Source organism: Vanacampus margaritifer, chromosome 4 (assembly GCF_051991255.1).
Source record: "Vanacampus margaritifer isolate UIUO_Vmar chromosome 4, RoL_Vmar_1.0, whole genome shotgun sequence".
Lineage (NCBI taxonomy): Eukaryota > Metazoa > Chordata > Actinopteri > Syngnathiformes > Syngnathidae > Vanacampus > Vanacampus margaritifer.
This window is the reverse complement of record NC_135435.1, coordinates 18,333,282-18,356,970: the sequence shown is the minus strand read 5'-3', so window position 1 is coordinate 18,356,970 and position 23,689 is coordinate 18,333,282. Positions and strand designations below refer to the sequence as shown.

At 39.4% G+C, this 23,689-nt stretch overlaps 1 protein-coding gene and 1 long non-coding RNA gene across 2 annotated transcripts; one reads left to right on the top strand and one right to left on the bottom strand.

Moving 5' to 3' along the window:
• Positions 1-1,566: 1,566 nt before the first annotated feature.
• LOC144050759 (uncharacterized) lies at positions 1,567-13,675 on the bottom strand. The gene is made up of 3 exons (XR_013293923.1): positions 13,431-13,675; positions 7,022-7,195; positions 1,567-2,224 (listed from the first exon to the last, which is right to left on the bottom strand). It is a non-coding gene; the product is annotated as an uncharacterized LOC144050759 (long non-coding RNA).
• rcn1 (reticulocalbin 1, EF-hand calcium binding domain) lies at positions 13,098-21,831 on the top strand. Its single transcript, XM_077564333.1, has 6 exons — positions 13,098-13,552; positions 16,346-16,539; positions 17,008-17,186; positions 20,075-20,135; positions 20,240-20,439; positions 20,961-21,831. Exons 1-6 carry the CDS (start codon positions 13,329-13,331, stop codon positions 21,066-21,068), a joined length of 966 nt encoding a protein of 321 aa, XP_077420459.1. The 5' UTR covers positions 13,098-13,328; the 3' UTR covers positions 21,069-21,831.
• Positions 21,832-23,689: the final 1,858 nt, after the last annotated feature.

The window sequence follows — 23,689 nt, the reverse complement described above, 5'->3', positions numbered from 1 at the left end:
TTTGTAAGAATTACAATTGTTTCACCACTTCATTAATAATTACGACTTTTGTCTTGTTAAATTATGATTTAATTGTAGAATTATGATTTCTAACTCATTATATCACAACTTTTTTTGTAATTAAGGTATGCTATTGACTAAGTTGTTAAATCTACTTTATATTATATTACGGCACAACTTTATCCCTTAGGACCTTTTTCTTGTTAAATTGCAACTTTCATATTCACATGATATTTTGACTTTATCCTTGTGGTTTTCAATCTGTCTTGTAGTTTTATTCCAACTTTTACTTTCCAGTGTGACCTTAATCCCCCCCCCCCCCCCCCGTAAATTCCACACATTGATGAGGTGCCAAGTTCAAGTTGATGACTTAACCCTTCATTTCCAACCTCAAGCACATTTGTCGAGGAAGGCAGCAGTGTAGATGTGTTTGTTTTCATATTTCTCTGACGTGTATTGATTTTGGGACAGCTGTTGAGGGGGTTGTCGCATGAAAGGGCCCCGGTCACCCTGCATTAGTGTAATTCCTGCGCACTGGTCCGACACGAGGCCCCCATAAGGACGTTGTCAGACTATAGCGGCAGAAAAGTTACATGTCTGTTTACCTTTGGTGAAACACTTAATAGTTGCAAACTCCACCGTAGACATGAGGATGACTTCAAACAATATTTGGATGCCCCCCCCCCCCCCATATATGCTATAGTGCTAATGCTTACCAAATGCAAATAGCATATGCATTAAAACTATAACGCCATGACGAAACATTGGCCCCATTGTAACATTTTGAAAGATTTTCTTCAGATGGTTGAGCAGATGGGGGGACGTTTAAGCCAGAAACCCCCGCAAAGTTCCCTTCCTGCTCAGCCACCAAGGAGGTTGCACTTTGGCTTCTTAACCTCGACACATCATGAAAAGATTCGCCAAACATATTCGCTATCTGTCACAGACAACCCCACAGAAATGGAGGTTGAATGAAGTAATGTTGAAAATAAAGGTTCGGTTGACCACCAGTGATAAAATAATGCGGAGCAACTGGCTTTCTGTTATTTGTAGTGTTTGTTTTTTACAGTGTTTGATATTTGTGTTTCTTGAATTATTATAACAAAAAGACTACATAATTAATTAATATCATAATTTGGAAGCCCATGTTTAATTAATTAGCAGGTTGTTAAAAGCAGAAAACTGAATTAATTTATAGTGTTGTACTTAAATTTTGCAAAATCATCCTCAGACATTAGGAAGAGAGAAAAGCAATTGTCTGGTCCAAACACAAGCTGCGCCAGTTGCTATCAATGGAGCTTTTCTGCCCCCTAGCGGCTAACTGGATATCTCCAACACTATGAACGGGAGAAGAAAAAATACCTTGCCTTGTATGTGTATTGATTTCAATTATGACATATTAAGGTTGAATGTTTTTACTGGATTAGTTACAAGTTTTTGGGGGGTTACATACAGCTACAATCTTAACTTTATAAAGGAACTGGAAATTAGGAAATGTACCAAAAAAAAACAACAACAACAAAACATTAGAAAGTCTCATCTGAAGATAAAAAAAATCCTAACCCATTCTGGACCAAAGGTCACATTTAATAGTTAAAAGGTTTCATATTTAAAAAAGTTTTCATTTTATGCTTCACACATGTATCTACATTGGCTGCCTGTCATGTCAAAGGAGGAAAAGATGACTGAGTTTATGTTGCAGGCAGAATTTATTCAAGGTCTTAATAGGGCTCTTTGAGAGGGCATAAATGTGAATGTGTGCTGTGTATCATACAAATGTTCTGACAAATAAATATGAAATAAATACATAAATGACAGCCTTAGATTTTCTGCACTTTGAGTGAATTCTAATCATTTTGAGGTAAACATGAACTTGTGAACAGGTTTTTAATTCACGGCCGAGACAGATGAATAATAAAGTCATTTTGGAATATTTATACAAAAAATACTATTAATAATACATGAAATATGTGTGAGGGGGAAAAAAATAATCTCAAAGTTGTTTCTGGTAATTACGCATATGTTTGGATTGGATTTAAACACTTCTATCCAGTGTAATTAGAATAATTAAACTGATTGTGAGGTTGGCTCAAATTCTTTAAAGATTGTTTTTATTATTACTTGTGTTAATAATAAGATGAGGCTGACTAACTTCCCGCCTTCCAGGGGTTACTGTCCTTCAAATCGTGGTTCCGCTGGTACGCGAGGGGAATCCGGCCATTAACTGTAATGTTAAAAGAATGAGTCTTAATTTTCCATCTGGTTGCATAGGCAGAAATGTCACACGGGCTGCACTGAAATGATCTTTTTAATTATTACGGGAGCAAAAGTGACGGGTGATGAATATGCTGCAATTCGCCTCAGCTTTGTGTATATCTTTTTGAGGAATGACATTATAATAGGATGAAATCACCAAGATGAAATAAAGCTAAATAATATGCTTCCAAATAGCCTTGGCATCATCCTTTGCATTATTTTGTATGGTAATGTTGCCCTCGCTCACCTCTTTGACTGACATTTACTTGTCAATTCCTGCCGTTAAGTGCAGCTTCTTTTTTTTAACCTACACCTAAGATAGCGACAGACCCAGACAATTTAACAGGCAATTTAACCGACCGTGTGTTAGTGAAGCTGTCTGAGTCCCGCTCTCTGCCAGTAGCGCCACTGCGTGATGGATGTCGGCAGTCTGGGCTACGTGAAAACACACACAAGACACACTGCCGATGCTATTGGGCGCACCGGATACACAGTGATACACAGACACGCTGGCCTGCCATATTTCCCCAACACAAACGCATATGGGCCCATCGACAGCCAAACCCCTTTTTCCATTAAGTCAACATCTTGCGCTGGCGGTTGGAACAGAGCGGGGCTGGAGTCAGGTGGTCCAAATCCGTCAGTAAGAGGAGGCAGAGGCGTTTGTCATCCTCCTCTCTGGGCACCGTCCTCCTGGAAGAGGGAAGGGGCGACAGAGGGTGGTGCAGCCATGTAGCATCTGGCCCTGCTAGCTCCAGCTGCAGAGAGAGAGGAGGATGGGGGATGGTGGAGGGGGACAGGAGCCGCGTGGCAACCCATGGGAGGAACTCGCTCGGCAGCCAAAACCGCCTCTGCGTCCCGTCGACGGGATGGAGGCAGAATCGCACATCAGATGTTACATTTAACGCTGACGTTTATATCTTGAAAGGTGTGTCATCGCTTGTCAGTCATGATTACGTAACAATATTTCACGAGGAACTGCGAGTGTTATGAAATGCATCACAGTTAATAGTAATAGTTTACAGTGTCCTTAACTGCCTTGCTCAATGGCATCTCGGTAGAGACTCTCCATGTTGAATTGCCTTTGAGAGGTGGTAAAAGTGACCCTTTTCACACTGCACTCGCCCAGCAATGCTCCATTCCGTGGTCCCTGTCCCACACCACATACACAATGAATGGGTTTGCTAAATGCAGTGTGAAAAGGGCTTCAGCAACACTGAGCTCGAGAGCTAAGATGATCACCCTTTTTTAGGTAGGGCTGTCAAAATGAAAGCGTTAACTCTGGAGATAAAGAGTTAAAAAAAAAAAAACTCAGTTAAAGCAATGTGCAGCCAAATTTGTAGGAGTCACTCGCAAGGAGATGAACTATAGATAGTTTTACTTTTTTATTTGCAGTGCTCATGAGCAAAACTAAACGCGTAAGCGAGAAGTTCTGAGAATTGTTTCAATGGGAAAAAAAATACGGCCCGTAAAGCTGAGTCCACTTTGATCGTTTTGTTTTAACAGCTGTATTTTACAGAAGTATTCTATTCAAGGATCAAAGAAAGCTATTAGAACAGACTTTGATGATAAATATACTTTCTATTTGACGATTTTACATTAATTCCACGATTTTTCTCAAGTAAATGGGGATAGGACTCGATACGCAGTTGCTTCATCCTATTCCATTTCGAACAGTAATTATTTTCTTTTGTAAATGAGTTTCTTTGGTATAGTCATTATTATTATTCATGGAGTACGAAAATAGTTATATTTCACTTACTTGTCTTGTGGAATAGCTTGATTAAATGTCTCTGTTTGTTGTTTGTTTTTTGACACAATTGTCAAATTATGCTCTTTTGTTGTATTGTCATTTGTTTGAAATAAAGTTTTTTTTTTAAGTAAATAAATTAATATCTGTTACTAGATTTAAAGACAAAAGTAGAAGCAGAAGTACAAAAAAATTGATTCATTGTGATTAATAAAAAAAAAAAGTTTAATTAATTAGTGAAAAATAATCACGATTAATTGCAGAAAATTGTGCGATCAATTAACTCATTCACTGCCATTGACGGTTATAGACGTCAAATATTCATTTGAACTATTTCTATTAGTTTAACATTTTTTTCCCACTTTTGCCAACAAGAATATGACAACCTAGAATTGTTTTATTGTACATTTAGAACAGATATAAAATTTGTGATTTATCATGAGTTAACTCGTAAAGTCATGCAATTAATCACGATTTTAATTGCCCGACGCTCCTAATTTTTAATTGTAATTAATCGCATGACTTCAATAGTTAACTCATGATTAATCATAATCTGTTCTAAATGTACAATAAAAAATGTTTTTCTAGGTTTTCATACTTTTGTTAACAAAAGTGAGAAAAAAATGTTAAACTAATAGAAATAGTTCAAATGAATTTTTGACGTCAATAGCCGTCAATGGCAGTGAATGAGTTAGTTAAAAAAAATGTAATCGTTTGACAGCACACACAAGTCAAACCGATATCATCACGAATTAGTCATGCTACCAACATTGCTATCTTAGAATTGCTAATGCTATTTTGTTTTAAATGGATATGCGTTCTCTGTGACTATTTATCAGGACTATGCACTTTCATAAGCCACACTCATGCATGTTGGTAAGGGGCGTGGCTTAGGTCAGTGACCCTTGGGGGAGGTATTAGTAAATTGAGACCACATTTAGATCTTGCTAGCAGTTTAAACACTCCAAACCCCTTTAAACTGTTCTACAAGAGGTTAACAACTGTCGTTAGCACTAAGCATAATCCAATTTTGCAAAACAGTTAATCCATCAAATTCAAGATTGACTATGCTGCATTTCTCTAGACTCAATAGATCTCAAACGAAGGAATACGACAAATTATTTCTGAAGTTCTCCAAACCAAGAGCGAGACGCTCAACATGAAACGGAGCATATCAAATGGTGTGAGCAAAACACTGAAGTCCACTGGACTGCAACGTTGGCGCAGAGGGATGACCCATAAATCACAGGTCACGGTGACGACAGACACACGCAGGCCTGAAGACAGAATCTAGCATCAGAACACAAACGATGAAAAGCCAGCAGCGGATATTTCGCACCAGATTCTGTAGCCTCAGAGGGCATCTTGTCACGGGATCTGATCCTGATTCACAGCCTCGGGTACGACGTTTAGTATTAGCACTTAATGTCCGAGCACGTCCCAGGGCTTGTTCTGGGGCGAGGCGGTCCCACTGATTGAAAGAAGAGATCCAATTGGATGTTTTGAGGGGAGAGATGAGAAGTTCACAGAGGGCCAACACATGCGTTGTTCCTACTGTGAAGTGTGACCTTTATGGAGGGGAGATCTTGGGGGCTGAGGAGCCCCTTGCTCACTCATTTGTCCTCTGGGATTAATTAACCTCATTCTCCCAATAGGCCTCTGGGATTTGCATTTCAGATTGGATGAAGTCCTGCGGGGGGGGCCTTCATGCGTTTCCACTCTGATCACAACCAGGTGTAAGCTTTTCAACACATATTTGACATTGTGTTTGGCAGTTTTTCTGACCATGGCTACTCATACAGGACGACAAGGGTGCTACTTGGAGGGTAATTGCTAAAACCTTTTTTCCCATAATGCCACGGTGTATTGACTTGGGAATGCACAAGAAAAAAAAAAAAGCTATTTTCCTAGCATTTGGCCTACACTCTACCAATATATTTGAAAAATAAGTAAGTAAACATTGTTTATTCCAAATTTTTATGATGCCGGATTTTTGTTGGATATCTTTTAGTAGGGGTGTGCCAAAAAATCAATTCTCATTTAGTACGATTCAGAATTTATTTTAAATGTCCCAAAATCGATTTTATTTAAATTATTTTATACTGTCTTCCCTTTGTTTGTGTGTGCCTTTATTGGGAGCGCTGTTCATGTTGTACCTGATTTGGCCACTTAGGGGCAGTGTGGTTCCACGCAGTCTAATACACTGTTAAATTGTAGCCACATTAGTAGAGAATAGAAGGAAAAAGTCACGATCAAGTTATTCCAATAAAAGTTGTTTTTTTGCAGCGTGGAGCCGTTCTTTTGAGTGATAAAAGTGCCGCGAGCACTAATTAGCATTAGCGAGTCAGACTGGAGTAGATCATTACGATTCCTTGAACATCTTTAAAATTGAAGCAAAAATCATTGTCAATCAAATGATTTTGAATCAAAAATCTTTCTTAATCGAAAATCGATTCTGAATCGGAATCGAATCGTGTTTTTAAAAGTTTATTAAGAACTGGGGGCATCAGGCGATTACATTTTTTAATCATAATTAATCGCATGACTTCACTAGTTAAGTGATGATTAATCAAAATTTTATATCTGTTCTAAATGTACAATAATTTTCCCCCCTAGGGAATTTTTTTTTGGGACGTACAGTATATAGCCGTCAATGGCAGTGAATGAGTTAATTTTTTGCAGTGCATGATTTCCGTTCGACATCTTTTCCCATAATGCCATAATGGTGTATGCGCATGCGTAAGTCCATACCCCGTGGCATTATGGGAAAAATGCTAAGTTTTTAGCATGTATGTTCAAACATATTATGATATATAAGTACATTGAAACGTAATAAGGTTGAGCATATTTGCAAGTACGTTCCAGCGTAATTAATTAACCAGTCAAAAATGTTTACTCCACATTTTTTTTGTGATCCTAACCTTTTCTCCAAGTGGAATTCTTTCTTCCGTACATGCAACGCATCCTCACAATGTGCTAAATGTCATATTCCCAAAAGATGCAGCACAAATTCACCGTTCTCTCCGAAAAGCGCAACATTAATGTCGATCACGGCGGCGGAATTACGCCAGAGGACCGCCAGCTCACACGACAGGCGCCGCCGGTCCCTGCAGCCTCATCACGGCGCGTCCCCAGACGGTCCACCACAACAGCTCCAGCTAATCTTCTTTTCATGGTCTTCATTACGACCTGTCAGGACATAAATTGACAGTAAATGGCCACGTTTATTAACACGGCACTAAAACAGCATCCTTAACTGTTCTGGCCCCTCGTGCAAATGTTAGCGTAATACACTGACCGGGGGGGGGTATCAATTAAGTGGAGGCGTAAAAACGATGCCCACCGCTTGACAAACGGGGGCCTGACAATGACAATTCCACCTTAATACACCTCCTCAAACATTATGTCGCCATTGATGACCTCCTTTGAAGACCTATTCAGACAGACGCTTGCTCGCCACGTATTTGCGGCGTGAGTAACGGCGGCAAGGGCGGCCACGCTTCACGGAGCGCCGCGTCCACACACGAGCCTGGACTCGGAGGCCTGGCGCGGGACTTTGCCATATAACACAGTAATTACTAGATCAAATCTTCTCAAATTGAGCCAACGCTGTTCTGTGATCCCTCCTATACTAATCAGCACACTGAGGTATGGTCCGCGCGGCTATAAATTGCTGACTTAATTAAAACCAGGACCCCCTCTGTCATCTAATTACAGCGAGAAAAGGTTATTGCTTCAATGCAATTTTCCAAATATGATTCCCTCACAGTTATTAAAGGCCTGGGTGTCATTTATTGTTTTAGATTTTTCAATATGGAAATGGCCCCAGTGACAGACGTAATGACTCGGGGAAAACGCTTCATCTCGATAGCGGCCTGGCACGGCCATTTGTCTGAGATAAGTGGAGCGAACAGGAAGCGGGGGGGAAATGTCACGGGAGGCATCCCATGATTGCCTCCACTTTACAGTTGTCATTAAACAGAGCAAAGGTTTCTTTTCTCCTCCGTGGCAGCAATGAGAAGTTTATTAATCTATCTAGAATAGTGGGGGTGGTGAGTTATTAGAACTGTGAAAAGTCCCAGCGGTGGGGAGGGGGCAAATGGCGGAGGGGTAATTGTGTGATGAGAGACATATATTCACTGTTATTGTTCAGTCAAATAAACATTCTTTGGCTGACCTGCAGAAAGAGAATAATGCATCCAAAGAACACAACTGCCAATTTGTAGAGAAGGCTGGAAAATAAACCAAATGCTCAGAACAGTGGCTAAATAAAACGTAGTTGTTGCAAATAAAATGTTCACAAATAAAGGCATAGAAAGTACAGTGGAATCACTGAAATGAATGCCATGGCATGATTTTCCGTTTTGAAAAGTTTGGGCTCAAAACTCACACCGCCCAGAGATTGATCTGTTTGCTATACCTTAGCAAATTTCATGAAATTTCAACGCATCTATCTAAACTTTAATCCAACGGTTGAATAAATTATTACTTGGAATACAAACTAATCTAAGATTGATCAGCATTGTTAGACTTTCCGCTGTAGTCATTGGTGGTTGTTTAGCCACCTTGCTTTAGTCATAATTACATACCTCAACTACTAAAGTAGCTAGGCAAATGCTAGCTAGTGGTAGCTAGCAGTAAAACTTCAAAATTGTCTCTACATTGTATCTTTTGTCCATCATTATTGGTTCTTTAGCTATTTTGTTTTAGTTATCGTTACATAACTTAACTGCTAAAGTAGCTAGGAAAATGCTCGCTAATGTTAGCTAGCAGTAAAACTTCAAAATTGTCCCTGCATTGTATCTTTTGTCCATCATTATTGGTTCTTTAGCTATTTTGTTTGAGTTATTGTTGCATAACTTAACTGCTAAGGTAGCTAGGAAAATGCTAGCTAACGGTAGCTAGCAGTAAAACTTCAAAATTAAAAAATTAAATTAAAAGTTTATTAAATCCATTTTAAAGGGAACAATCTAGAGAATTGTGGCTTCATGATATACTAAAAACAGCACTGTATTGGTTCCGAGTAATTATCCAGAGGTGTATTAATGTAGAAATAACACATAAGCAGCTAATTAAAAGATTTGCGTACCCCAAATTAACGATATATTGTGGCGTCAATCACATCCACAGCCATAAAGCTCAGTTATTAATGCAGCTATAATAATCGCATATTCGGATAAAATCCCCAGTGTTTAAACAAACTCTGCAGCTCGTGAAGCAGAAACAATGATTAGTAAATTAAATTAATAGAATCTCCAATATGTGGTCGTGAGCGTGGGCCAGGAGAAGGCCAAAACAGAAGTGTACATCCTGGACACTAATGCTGTGTGTCTCCCACCATAGGGTTTTCTTAATTACATTAACCAAATGCCTTGTGCAGAGTGTGTGTGTAATGTCATGGTTAACTGAACATCCCTGTAGCTGCGCGCCCCCCACCCCCGTGCTTTCCTACAGTGAAATATTCATGTTGAAAGCCACTCTTCTACTTCCTCCCTGCAACATTTTAAAGTTGTTTGGGGCAATGTTACTGTTGTTTGACATCGATGCTAACTCACAAACTTGCTTTAAAATCCATGAAAGGTAACCCCGCAGCTCAGGTTTGAAGCTGGGCTTTCGTGTGGTTTGGGGCTATAAAGAATCATCATATTGAATATCAATACAAATAATTATATTAATATAGTCTTTGCTGCATAAACTGTATTTGAATTATTTTTGTTGTATGTAGCAGTCCAGTCAAATAGAAGTTTTGTGTCATCCATTGACTGTCAAGTTGTCCACGTTTTTTTCCATTTAGAAAGAAAAGAAAAAAGGATTACCTATGACAAACAAGTGGATTAATTTGTTCCTGGCTGAAAAATATGTCTGTATAAATAGAAATTAACCACAGTATAATAGAACTAAATATAACTAAAAACGATTCAACTGCAAAGCAACACTACCACCTAGTGGCATTTCATAACTATTTTTCAAATGAATAACTGCATGTTGCAAAATATGATACGTTCTGAATTGTGGATCACGTTACAGTCAGTGATTTTTAAGGGATACAATTTTCAGCAGTAAAAAGTAGGGGTGTGCCAAAAAATCGATTCTCATAAGAATCGCGATTCTCATTTAGTATGATTCAGAATCGATTTTAAATGTCCCAAAATCGATTTTATTTGAATTGTTTTATACTGTCTTTGTCTGCCTTTGTCTGTGTGTGCCTTTATTTGGAGCGCTGTTCGTGTTGTACCCGGTTTGGCCACTGAGTGGCAGTGTGGTTCCACGCGGTCTAATACACTGTTAAGTTGTAGCCACATTAGAGAGTAGAAAGAAAAAGTCACAATCAAGTTATTCCAATAAAAGTAGTTTTGTTGCAGTGTGGAGCCATTCTTTTGAGTGATAAAAGTGCAGCGAGTAGCGCGCTAATTAGCATTAGCGAGTCAGACTGGAGTAGATCATTACAATTCCTTGCACATACTGTATATAGATTGAAGCAAAAATCATTGTCAATCAGATCATTTTGAATAAAAAACTCGGTCTTAATAGAAAATCAATTCTGAATCGAATTGCAGACCAAAAAATCGGATTCCCACCCCTAGTAAAAAGTTCATATTTTGTCTATAATGAATGTGATAACCTCAATTTTGTTTATAAACAATAAATACCTTTAAAAACTATTTTTTTTCCATTTGCTGTCGGCTGAAGATGACATCACCTGTGCTGAGGAAGTAGGTAATGACCAATCGTGGCTCAGTTTGCTGACCAAATCCAGAAAACAGGTGAGCTATGATTGGTCGTTACCTACTTCCTCAGCACAGGTGATGTCATCTACAGTCAACTGCAAGTGGAAAAAATTGTTATTAAATGTATTAACTGTACATGAAAAATAAGGAAGTTGTCAAATAAATTCTGGACAAAATATTAACTTTTCACTGCTGAAAATGGAGTCAAGTATCCCTTTTAATTATTTTTTAATCCAATGCAGTTTGGTTGAATTTAACTTTTAATTTCAACACACAAAAAAGAAGTACATTTTTTAAAACAAGCAACACGTATTAATTGAAACATTGTTTAAGTACACCCACAGTGATAAGATTAATAATAAAAATAAAAATAAAGTTTTAGGAAGACAACTTTTGCCTTTTTTTTTTTTAATCATACTGTATTTACAAGTAAATATTGGTCATACTTCAGCCAAGTATTTTTTTAGGCAGGTTCTTGGTGTAAAACTTTTGAGAACCACGGATATTGTATAACACATTTTTTTTTTTACTTTACCAGGTTTACTAACTAGGATGGTTCTCATTACATTTTGTTTCACTAACAATTTTAAACTAATTTTGGAGGTTCAACTGTAAATTTAAAGGATGCATCTCACAACATTAGTAAAACACACACACGCACACACACTTTTGTGTTTGTTCATGTCTGGTGACACACTAATTTGAATTGACCAGGCAGGACTAATTTAAATACATGAAGTATTCATTAATTGAATAAAGAGCCTAGTTAGCCTCAGGGCCCTTTTATAAACTAGGGTGTACTATTTATGCAAAACAGCAATGTGCCATGTGCTGGCTTATTATGCTAATGTCGAATGGCAAAATACATGTTTCTCCTGCCCACGACTAAGGATTAGGCATGGCAGTGTCAGCAAGTTGTTTGGAGGCTACAGACTCTGCTCTTCCACATTACAGCATGTTGATATGTCGATGAGTAATGTGATTCTTCTACGAGTAGATATGGTCACACCCACTGACTGTCCAAGCAAACTTGTTATGAGACTTACTGAAAACGTAGCACACAATATATGGACCACCTATAACACTGTTTGATCGTTTATTTACATGATGATCCTTTAGTTGGCGGCGTTAAAAGTAGCACAGGTTGAAACTACATGCATTCAAGTAACGCATTTAATAAATGTTTGTGTATGACTTTCAGAATATTTGTTCATGTCAAACTATCGGGGTCATTTTTTCATCCATTTGAAATCATGCAAGTAATTAATTGAAAGTGAAAGAAAAAGGTTGAGCGTGTGCAGTGGATGAAAAAATGTTGAAGATGTCCTCATAACATTAAATGTCAAAAGAATGAAGACCAAACAGGTGCTCTTTAAATGTTGATTAAAAGCTTTTTTTAATTAAGCGGTTAATCGTGATTAAGCAAAGTTCTAAGGTGTGATTCATCTGATTAAATATTGAATCCTTTGACAGCTCTCGTCTTAATACTTTGTACAATAAAATATTGGTAGCGTATTGGTAGTATGAGTCATTTTTGAATTACCATCATGATAACAATAAAAACTACCAATGTGCTTGCAAATATATTGGGTTTTTTCTTTTCTGTGTAGACTTTCAGTCATCCAGGTCATGATTACCATGACCGTAAAGGTTGAATCTGAACTGTTGAATTTGTTGAGTTTTCTTTTTTTCATGTTTTCAGACAAAGTTCATGACCTTGGCAACTATGCTATTAGGCTAACGATATTATTATGTGCTGCTTCAAGATGATTGGCTGCTGTGCCAGTTAAAGGCAAGAAGACAGGAAATTCAAATTATGCTCTGATAAAGTTCTTTGTGTAAGTTTAGTGACTTTTTGTTATTTTAAAACACAGTAGAACTTGACTACTAAATCAAGCATTTTCATCATTTGCTTTGATTTTGGGTGCTCCGGTGACCTATTTTTGTACTTAGTGCCCGCGTGATAGCTCCACTTTTAGTTTTTCAACCGACCCAAATACACACAACTTGGATAAAATACAAGGGGAAACTTTTGGGGGCTCAAATCTTTGTTAACGGAGATATTTGGTGCATGATAAGACACAGCAAGGCTTTAAAGTACCCAAACAATAACATACATTATCTTTGACACATTAAACTGTTTTTCGCTGCCTGATGCTGATGAGAGCAAAAGAAGAAGAAAAACACTCTACATCTATTCTCAACATGCAGCCACATCCTTTTACAGTATTTTGCGTTGCAGCTAGCTTGCAACGTGGCGCCGAAATTCCTCTCGCGTACGTCTGACCAATAACGTGCGTGGTTACAGAGAGGCGTGGGTGAGCCCTTCTTCAAGCTACACTCTGATTGGCTAGTTAGGAATAGACCGGAAGTCACCGCCTGGTTTTGTCCCCTCCACAGGCAAACTGATTGCGTAAATACTTAAACTTAAAGCCGTCTGAGCTTTGCGGATCGGTCTCTTCCGTGTTCAGTGTGCCAAATTTGAAGTAGTTTAATTCAGATGTGTCGTTAGCACCGAAGGACAAAAGAAAGACCATTTAGGAGCACTGCGGAGAGGCGAAGTTGTAGTGACAAAAGGCCGTGCTGGTTGCTGAATGATGGAGGTGTTCGGCTTGGTATGCGCGCTGCTGCTGTGGATCGCCTCGGCACACGGGAAGCCCACCGCCAAGAAAGAGCGAGTCATTTACGAAACCAACCTGAACGAGAGAACTCAAGAAGACAACAACAGCTTCCAATACGACCACGAGGCCTTCCTGGGCAAGGAGGAGGCCAGGACGTTCGACCAGCTCACCCCGGAGGAGAGCAAAGAAAGGCTCGGGTAAGTCAGGATGCCTTTCCCGTTTCACACCCTTCGCCAAAGTGGAGCCAACGTGCGTGAGCGTGTTTGTTGTAAATCACGCACACTCACTCTAGTCTACACTTCTCCAGCTGAGCAAGTGCGTTGCGTGTAACTGTTCATTAATATTTACTAACAAAGCTCAAGCGCACGACAAATGTGTGCAATGCATGCCAGCTGAGGAGAAAACTTTATTAGTATTCCGCCGTCGTATTCCCACACACACCTAATGACTTGATTTGAATTATGGATCATCATTAAAGAAGCATTTTTGGAGCTGATGATGTTTGGACTCCAATTGTCAGTCACAAGACAGCAGTGCTTTCTTCACTAAAAGACATGTAATCGTTTCTTTTCATGTTTTGTTACGTGGCTAAAAGGGATCTCTTTGAGAGTGGGAGGACCCCCTGGTACATCACAACGTGGCAACTGGAGTCTAAGAATACTTAGCTTAAATTGGGCTCCTGCCCCTCCCACTTTCCCACTTCCCCCTCCTCTCATGGTGTAAAATAAAATAAAAAACTTCACCGATAGTTTTGAAATACATGTCCTGTTGAGAATATGCTGACTTTATGAATGTTAAAGTGCTGCTGAAAAGTGTGAAATTACCAATATGTGTACTCCTGATGAAATTTACAATTCAACCAACATTAATTGAAAAAAAAAAAATGCCTCAGAAGTTGTACAGCCCACTGCCCTGTATGACATGAGCATAACCTCATTTCAGTGAGTATTTTCCTCCCTCATACTTTAAAGCAACGCTAAGGAGTTTTCAGTTTGTGTTGATTATATACGGCGCCATATGGACAAAAGAATAATGTTATGCCTGAAGGAAGACCGCATTTCCCATGAGGACAAGCGCATTGCGTCATTTTTTTAGCTTACGCCAGTCAAATTGACTTCCGTCTTTGTAATGAATGGGTAAAGGCGGAAGTGACATATGCCATAAAGCAGTCAGCACATTTGTAGTCTTTTGTGTGTCAATGTTCCTACCATCCTCCTCAAAGTTAAGTGCCAGTAAAAATGATACCGATCCCCTCAGGCCATGGCAAAGCTACCATTCAACTAGTTTTAAGTCGATGTTTTATCAGAAGAGTTATGAAAATATTTTATTAAGGTTGAAAAGTTCCTTAGTGCTACTTTAAACACTTTCAAACTCATTGAAACACAAATTAATTAATAAAGTATCCCTTAGCACCTGCTATCACTGTCAATAAATTATCACATATCATGAAACGCAAAAGACTCGATCGTTAAAAGACTTTTTCAAATAGGAGTACAGCATACGTGCGTCAAGCTTTTTATATTTCATTACCATTTGAATTGTACTCTAAAACTGATGCATCCATCCAAATGAAAATAAACATTATACAGTGGTACCTTGGCTCACGAACTTAATTGGTTCCCACAGAGAGTATGTGAGCCGAAAAGTTTGTCTTCCAAACATTTATTTCCCATAGGAAACCATTGAAATGAGAATAATCCGTTCCCAGGTCCCCATAAAACACAATTTTCTACTAAAAAAGCCTTAAAACTACACAAAATATACCTTATTTTATGTATAATAAATGTGCTATTGTATTGTAATTAAAGAAATACAGTGTACTGTATAATAAAGTGTTTTTATTTGCAAAACTTGCAACTTGCCTTTGTGATGGTACAGTAGTTGAAGGCTTGATGGAATGGAGGAGGAGGGAGGGAGGGAGGGAGTTACTGTTTGGAAGGAGAGTCCTCCGGTGTGGCTTCTCTTCTTTGCTTCTTAGGAGACTCTTTATCCTTGTTGCTGACTAAAAACCTCTTAATTGACACCTGTTGCTTTCTGAGTTGTAAGGTCTTACGAAACTGAGGCATCACATTATCATTCAGCATGTTGATGATTCTCATAGCCACAGTCTTTTCTGAATGGTACTGTTCGATAAAAGCCTGCACATCACTCCACTTTGCTAACATGGTCTTGATGCTCTCACTTGATGCTGCAGCCATCTCCTCCTCCTCGTCCTCACATGACAACTCCTGAATGGCTTCCTTCTGCTTGTCCTCTTGAAGGCGAATCAAATCCTCTGACACCCTTAGACACACACGCACCCTTAATAGCTTCCTTGTTCTTAAGGATGGTAGCAATGGTAGACTTAGCGTACTGGTACTGGGATGCTAAGTCACACAAACGCGCACCTCGTTCGTGTTTGTCGATGATCTCCTTCTTCTGCTCGACCGTAATTTTCTTCAATGTCTTCTTAGGCTTAACACTAGCCTGTGGTGGGGTCTTTTTCGGTCCCATGGTAACAAAAGTACACTCCAAAAGTACTCCAAAATGATCCAAAATGTCTACCGAACACAAACCACGTCCACACTCAAACAAAGGGGGCGACGAACTGGGACGCCGTGAGCGTGCGTCAGCTTCTCGTGATTTCTCGTGTCGCGTGATTTGGTTCGTCAGCCGAGACAAAATGCTCGCGAATTTAATGTTCGTGAGGCGAAAAGTTCGTGAGCTGAAGCGTTCGTGAGCCGAGGTACCACTGTATATTGAAACAGCAAAATGTTCAACTAAATTGTTTGATAACCAAAGTCAGATAGCACAATGCTAACATAACGCTGACTGTTATTAGCGGGCTAGCAGTTGTACACCTTTTAAATGACTGCTAATTTTACATACACTAAACAGCAACACACATAACCACAACGTCTAACAATACTCCCAGGCCTATATTCTTTCTGCTCTGTTTCCACTGTCTTGGAATATCCTCAGGTATAGTAACTCATAAATTGTCTTTGCAGTAAAATAGTGCAGCGGATCGACAGCGACGCCAACGGCCTCATCACCGCCGACGAGCTCAAAGCGTGGATCAAACGTGTCCAGAAGCGTTACGTTTATGAGAATGTGGCCAAGGTCTGGGCTGATTATGACCTCAACAAAGACAACAAGATCTCATGGGACGAATACAAGCAAGCCACCTATGGATACTACCTTGGTAGGAAACACTCAAGGGATTAGTGTACAATTTATTAGAGCACAAAAGTCACATGTTTAGGCAGTTGTGTGTGGGTAGACTTTTATATCATAACATGACGCACGGAAAACTCTGAAGAAGCCATGCACGAAACTGAACAGGAAGTCAGCCATTTTGGTTGATTGCTAGGACTCATACATTGAAGAACTCCACTGTGGAATTGGCCCAAATTTGAGTCACCAACCTTTTTGAAACTGAGGGCTGAGTTGTATCCGCACTTATCAAATAACAAAAAACATTTATTTTTTGTGTTGTGATTTCCAAATCTACACTAAAGCGAGTGAGATTTTGTGACAGTAACACCAAAAAATGAGATCGCACATACTTTGGTAAGCTTTTTGACATCTCACCTGATGAAAATAATAATTTGACGACTCCACGTAAAAAAAAGGGGAGTTCATCAAATTGAAACTGTTTTTGTGTACTCAGCCAATCCAGAAGAGTTTGACGATACGAACGACCAGTTCAGCTTCAAGAAGATGCTTCCCCGTGACGAGAGGAGGTTCAAAACAGCTGATCTGAACGGGGACCAGGCGGCTGACAGGGAAGAGTTCACAGCCTTCTTGCACCCCGAGGAGTTTGACCACATGAAGGAGATTGTGGTGCAGGTGAGACTTCTATTAGCACCTTGCGGGTCCCATCATATGGGCTGCTTTGATAAATATGTAGAATTCAAATCACATTTTAAGTCTGCCCTTCAAATGATACTTTGTATATTTTTTTTGGGAGCGGGTCCAGAGGGATGTACTGGCTGTCCCATTTAACACTCGATCTTTAAATATGAATTTGGCCTCACGGAGAAGTTGCGTGGGAAATGTTTCGCAGTAAGGCACTATGCTGCCGTGTTCATAAAAGTTGTACTACCCATTTGACGCAGTTAATAATTAAAGTCTCATTTTTATGATGTCACCGAAGGGTACCGAGCAACTGTTCAGCCTTTGGCATCTCTCCGATCGGGCCAAATGAAGCTAATAAGTGGTCATGTGGACCACTGTTGGAACAGACTCCTCTGTTTTAACACCTCCCCCCCCCCCCCCATGTGACATCACTGATGATGCAACACCAAAAGACATTTGAAAGAGGCTTGCTTGGTTGCAGCCAGTCAATGGGCAATTTAGTTTTAATGTATGATTAAATGATGGCATATGCTCTTGAATTTTGAAGCTGAGTAAAAAAAAAAAAAAAAGAAGCAGCCACATTAACTCTTTCACTCCCAGCCATTTTCACTGAAGCAATCCCCTTTGCTCACGGCTGTTTTACTGGATTTTGACTGATTTTGCAAGGCCCACAGAATATTGTGTTCTATTACTATAAAAACATTGAACCTAGCAAAAGAAAGATTTGAGTCTCTTTTTTCATCAGGAAAAAAGTATATTTCTGTTTCCGTTTTGCAGCAATTCGCATTACAATATAGTTATATATAAGTTTCATCATTATTCACAAATCTGTTTAAAACAGTGGGTGAAAGAGCTTTTTGCAACATGGCCCTGGTTGATCTCTTATACTCTGCTGCCACCTGCTCTCCGTTTTTGAAATAAGTACCATTGCTTTAAGCGTTCTCTTCAGTTTAGAGGCTGCATCAAAGCCTTCTGTATGCTCTAGCATAAAAAACGTTTTTTTGGGAACATGGCAATATTTAAAATAGAACATATTTATAAATTTTGGGGAGCAAATGAGTTAATAATCTATTTTTTTTTATATCACTCATGCCTTGAGATATGCGTGACCCGGTTTGTTTACTGTCAAGCTAAACATCAAACAAAAATAATTTAACTTAGATTGAAAACAGCCGCATAGCTTTGCTTCATCTGCTTACTTAGCTTAATGCTAACAAACAATGTAAAATGGAATAGTATCAATTTGGCCGTTATAGCACATTAGGCAACATATATTTGAACACAGATGGTGCTGTAATACACAGACAGACATAACCGTCGTCACAGGGAGATATTCTTTATCCTCTGTGAAAAACAACTAATATTACTGTAGCTTACTGTCACTGATAGTAGTTGTGAAACTCGTCTTTGTTTTTGTTTGCATGACTATTATACTGGCCCTCAGTGGCCAAGTCAGGGTACTCAACTTAAATAATCATTGATACCAAGTGCAGTTACCACTAGTACTTTTGATTATGTAGCATTTCCCCTTAAAATTGCATGAAATTAATTTTAAATTCTTCTCATTTCTAATTTCATACACTCTAAAAACAGTTGGGTCAAAAGTATCCCAATTATAGATAAAAAATGGACCGATCTATATTATGGGCCAATTTGACCTAACTTTCTGGGTTGTTTTATACAAAATGACCCAAGTAAAGGATCTGACCAATATTTATGAGTTTTTTTACACAAAAAGACCCATTTCTTGACTCAAAGTTGGGTCAAATTGACCCAAGTAGAGGATTAGTCTATTTTTGATCCATAGTTGGGTTATTTTTGACCCAACTGTTTTTAGAGTGTAAGATGGCCACAAGAGGGCGGCTGCTACTGGTATCGGCTGCTGTCGCGAGTACCTATACCTTGAGATAAGGCCTGGTATTGGTACTCGCCCATCCCTAGTTATTATGTGTTTTAAAATAATATTGTTCTTATCATATTATTTATAGTGAAATATTCTCCTTATTAAAAACCAAATAAAAATATATTTTTTTAGTTTTTTGTGAGAATGGTGGAATAGCATTTCCAGTAAAGATGATTTGAGATACAAGTGTTTTTAGCTATAAACATGGTCCGAGAACAAATTCAACTCATATCTCAAGGCACCACGGTAATATTTTTTGGGAATTTACTACAAGTACTTTGACTTTTAAAAAGGAAAAATTCCATGCAGATTACCGGCCCTTTCGTTTCGAATTAAAAAAAACAACTCAAACAGAATGTACTAAAAAAAGATGCGTTTGTGTGTTTAGGTTTGATGTTGACATTTCCGACGAACAGTGTGTGTGTGTGTGTGTGTGTGTGTGTGTGTGTGTGTAGCGTGCAACTGAAACGCAGTGCACTGCCTCGTGGTGCGCTATACATTACATTTTGTTTTACTGAGCATTTCTCCCGCATGCAACCTTTCGGATCGAGTTTACAATATTGATGGAGCTGGTATATTATTATTCTGATGTATTCTACACGTCTGTTAAATATTCATCAGGGTTCAGCGAGGGCATCCCACCTGCAGAAAAATCTGCATCTGTGAGTTTACCGCACGTGTCGATGCGTTGCACCTGACATGCGTCGTTACTGAGCATGTGAAGTCTCACGGCAGACAAAAGACGTCTAGCGGGGCTTTAAGGGTTTGGTCGCAGTATGTGCTTTAAATGTGTTTGGTCCACATCAGCAGAGTGTCTTGTAATTGTAGTGTCAGTGCGCCAGCCCAGCTGTAAAGTGACCCTCGTGTTGAGTCGCACTGCCGAGGGCAACTTGTTTCTGCCTTTATTAGTCAAAGTGGAAGTTCCGGCTGCCGTTGACCCCTCGTTAGTGACATCGACTCGTTGTGCCCGATGCAGGAAACACTGGAGGACATTGACAAGAACGGCGACGGACACGTGGACGAGGACGAGTACGTTGGTGGGTTCAAGCAGTAGATGCAAATAAAAAGTGTTATCGTACCATATTTGGAGGGGTTTGACTTGGAAGGTTATATTCACAGCAAACAATGTCTCCGCTTTCAGCCGACATGTTTGCTCACGAGGACGGCGGGCCGGAGCCGGACTGGCTCAAAACCGAGAGGGATCAGTTCTCCGACTTCAGAGACTTGAACAAAGACGGTAAAATGGACCGGGAGGAAATCCGCCAGTGGATTATGCCGCAAAACTACGACCATGCCCAGGCCGAGGCGCGACACCTGGTCTACGAGTCGGACCAGGACAAGGTACAACTTCTTGACCCGCAATTTTGATACAAATGTATGGTGTGTGTGACTTTCCTTTACAAAGTGGAAAATGAATGTACGTATTTATGATTATTATTGAGATTGGAGAATCTACCAAAATCCTTTTTCTACGCCAGTACTGTACTGAGCAGAATAAGGCCTCTTCTGTTGATGTAGCTCAATGGTCCGTAGTTGACGTCAGGTGCAAACCCATTCAAACATAATCAATACAGAACCACATTTTGCCTCAATTCTTTTAAGATATAATTAAACAGCAATCAGTGATCAATTGTTGATCAAATTATTTTTTTCTATGTTCAACTTTAGTATCTATGACTTTGAGTGCCTATGGCTTTAAAAGGCGGGGCCTGGTGAGTGACATGGGTGTCAGCGAATGAGGAACTATTTACTGGCTAATCCTTTCGTCTTCTGCATTTTAAGTTGCGCGTCGCGGCCATCTTTTGGCTTCATGCGATTGCAGTCACATGAGTCCGTAACGGTATTTTTGCATTATTTCTCAGGACCAGATGTTGACCAAAGAAGAAATCCTGGAGAATTGGAACATGTTTGTAGGAAGTCAAGCCACCAATTACGGAGAGGACCTCACCCGCAACCACGATGAGCTTTGAGCTTCGCTTCAACTCGTAATGTGTGCGTGTTTGTATACGAGGTGGAATTGATTTGTTGTATGACACAATCTCAAGAGTCTTGTTTGACCAGCTGTCCATGTCGGAATGTTGGCGTTAAGAACCATCCCTGCAGATGAGCAACAAGTTGCAGGACTTGTTGATCAAAGTCGGTCCTACCACTACACTAAAAAGGTCAAAGCGTTACAATGTGTTGCTGTTTCTGATATTCAGGAGCAGAAAGAGGAACGTTCCTCCAATTGAACGGTGGCTTCCCGCCGCCATGTCGCCTTTGCTGCCTTACAAGTGTTTAAAGCCGAATGCAGCGTTTTTGCGTTTTGATAACAACAATGTGAAGCTGCAGTTCAAAGAACAGAACTTTATTTATTTACGTTTTAGCTCTGGTCAAGCATTGTGAATTGGGAAAAAAAATGTTTTTAATGTTTAATTGTTTCTTTTGTATGAAGTTAGCACAATTATGTTTTAACAGCAAGTGTCTTTGCACGTAATAGTTTGTTTTACGTAGTTTAGCCCATGAAAGATTTACATAGCTTTTAATTCTATTTATTTGTTTATCGGTTTAAAAATGCCAAAATTGTCTCTTTCCCTCCCATCCCCTTTTTTTATTGTTTTTGTTTCATTGTTTCCAAGCACCACATTTACATTAATGGCTCACATTGTTGAGTGGCACGCAGTAACGTTTTTTTTTTTTTCCACACATTGAAAAAAATGCTCAATTGTGTACAAATAAACAAACAAAAGCGTATCCATGAGGTCTCCATTGATTCTGTCTTGCAGGGTTGACTTCCAAGTTACCACATAAATCTGAGAGCGCCATAAAACATGGCCATGCATGGAATGTAGTGTTCCCTCGCTATAACGCGGTTCACTTTTCGTGGATTTTTTTTGTGTGCAATTTTGCATGCATTTTTTTTTTTTTTTTTTTTACGGTGATGTACCAATTTTATAAAATTTATTCAGGTTTGAATATTGAGAATTATTAAATGTGATACCATGTAAATGCCTTGATGAGAAAAGTGTATAAACTATTTGGTGAGGGATTTGTCATTTGTAAAAAATGTAAAACATAAAGCTAACTTCACGGATTTATTTATTCTACTACTACTACTACTCAAGGAAATTATCTCAATACAAAAAAAAATAACTATTTGAGGCTCATTAATGTGATTAGCTACTAGCTAGCATACTAGCCTAAATAAAACACTAGCACACACTGATGTGACATCACACACAAAAATATGTGCACTAGCGTGTCACACAAACAAGTATTAGGTCATTAAATTCACCTTTGGCATTTACACACACAAATGTAACAAGTAGTCTACTCTTGCTCTTGGTCGCCCATCGGGGAAAAAAAGTAGAAATCAAACCTAACAACACCAAAATTCCACAAGATGGCGCCAAAGAATTTAATTGCTTTGTCTTACACTCAAAAACTGCAAATAGCCGAGATTTTCAGCGAATAACGGAGTGCGGGTTCTTAAAAAATATGTTCATGTTGAACAGTGAATATGCATCAGTTCACTATACTTTATCATACCGAGCTGTTTGTAATATTTTCATATTTTCAACACCTCCCAATAGATCCACAGATTGGCACCCGGCCCCTCTGCAGTCGAGATGAAGCGGCATCCCGCTTCACAATTTGCCGCCGTCTCCAATGTGACTTCTTAACTCCTTTAACATCAAGAACAAATGGACCCTGTCGTCAGCGCTCACGAGCGATTGGCGTCTACACACTCCCCGCCACACGTTGCGGCGGCGGAGATGCAGAGTGGAGCTGACTGGCCCTCGCTGCTGGCTGTTGCCGTTCAAAACAGTGCGATGTAACTGAGAAAGCGTCTCCGCCACCCAGCGTGTCCCCTCTGCCTGCTCATGTGGAACATATGGATATATGTGTGCCACTTAACAGGACAAGTCAAGCGGGACCGATGCGATAAAGCTCATTAGGAACAAGGGGACAGCACGATGCATGTGTTGTTCTGCCGCAATGTACGACCCTGTGCCAGCACACTATGAGCAATGTCTGGAAAGCTTGTTTTTCTTGGGTTTCTGTTGAATTAATACGACATTTGGCCGGCTTGAATTTGGGGGACGTACGTAAACAACAATGATTGCTTTATAAAAATGCACACAAACTTGGACTTGCCCAACATCCAAGAAACAACAGAAATGTAAGCAAGTTTTGTGTTTTCTGGGGCCGCGCATCCTTTTTTGGTGAACTGTACAAGCTTATAGAAAAATCTACGACCCTGTCAGAGTTTATGACCCCAAGGGATCAGGTCACCAGTGGCAGTGTGCTTGAGAGTTAGACGGAAATCTTTCTCAACAACGAAAAATAGCTATTAGCTAAATTCCGAGCCCTGGACATAATACCATTTAAGATTTTTTTTTGTCTCAAAATGGAGGCTTCAAGCTGTTTTAAGACGCTCCTAATGAAGTTTACTGTCTGTAAAACGAAGAGAATTTCATGTTGTATATATGGAACAACAGAACTTTCCTAGCTTAACTCATTCACTGACATTGACGACTATAGATGTCAAAAATTCATGTAGAATTTCTATTAGTTAAAAAAAAAAAATCATTTCATTTAATTTTTTATG

What these genes read in the sequence shown, in the direction of transcription:
- rcn1 (XM_077564333.1), top strand. Translation starts at nt 13,329, where the DNA reads ATGATGGAGGTGTTCGGCTTGGTATGCGCGCTGCTGCTGTGGATCGCC. An exon ending in GAGAGCAAAGAAAGGCTCGG is followed by an intron (nt 13,553 to 16,345) that starts GTAAGTCAGGAT and finishes TTGTCTTTGCAG; the next exon opens with TAAAATAGTGCAGCGGATCG. An exon ending in TGAAGGAGATTGTGGTGCAG is followed by an intron (nt 17,187 to 20,074) that starts GTGAGACTTCTA and finishes TGCCCGATGCAG; the next exon opens with GAAACACTGGAGGACATTGA.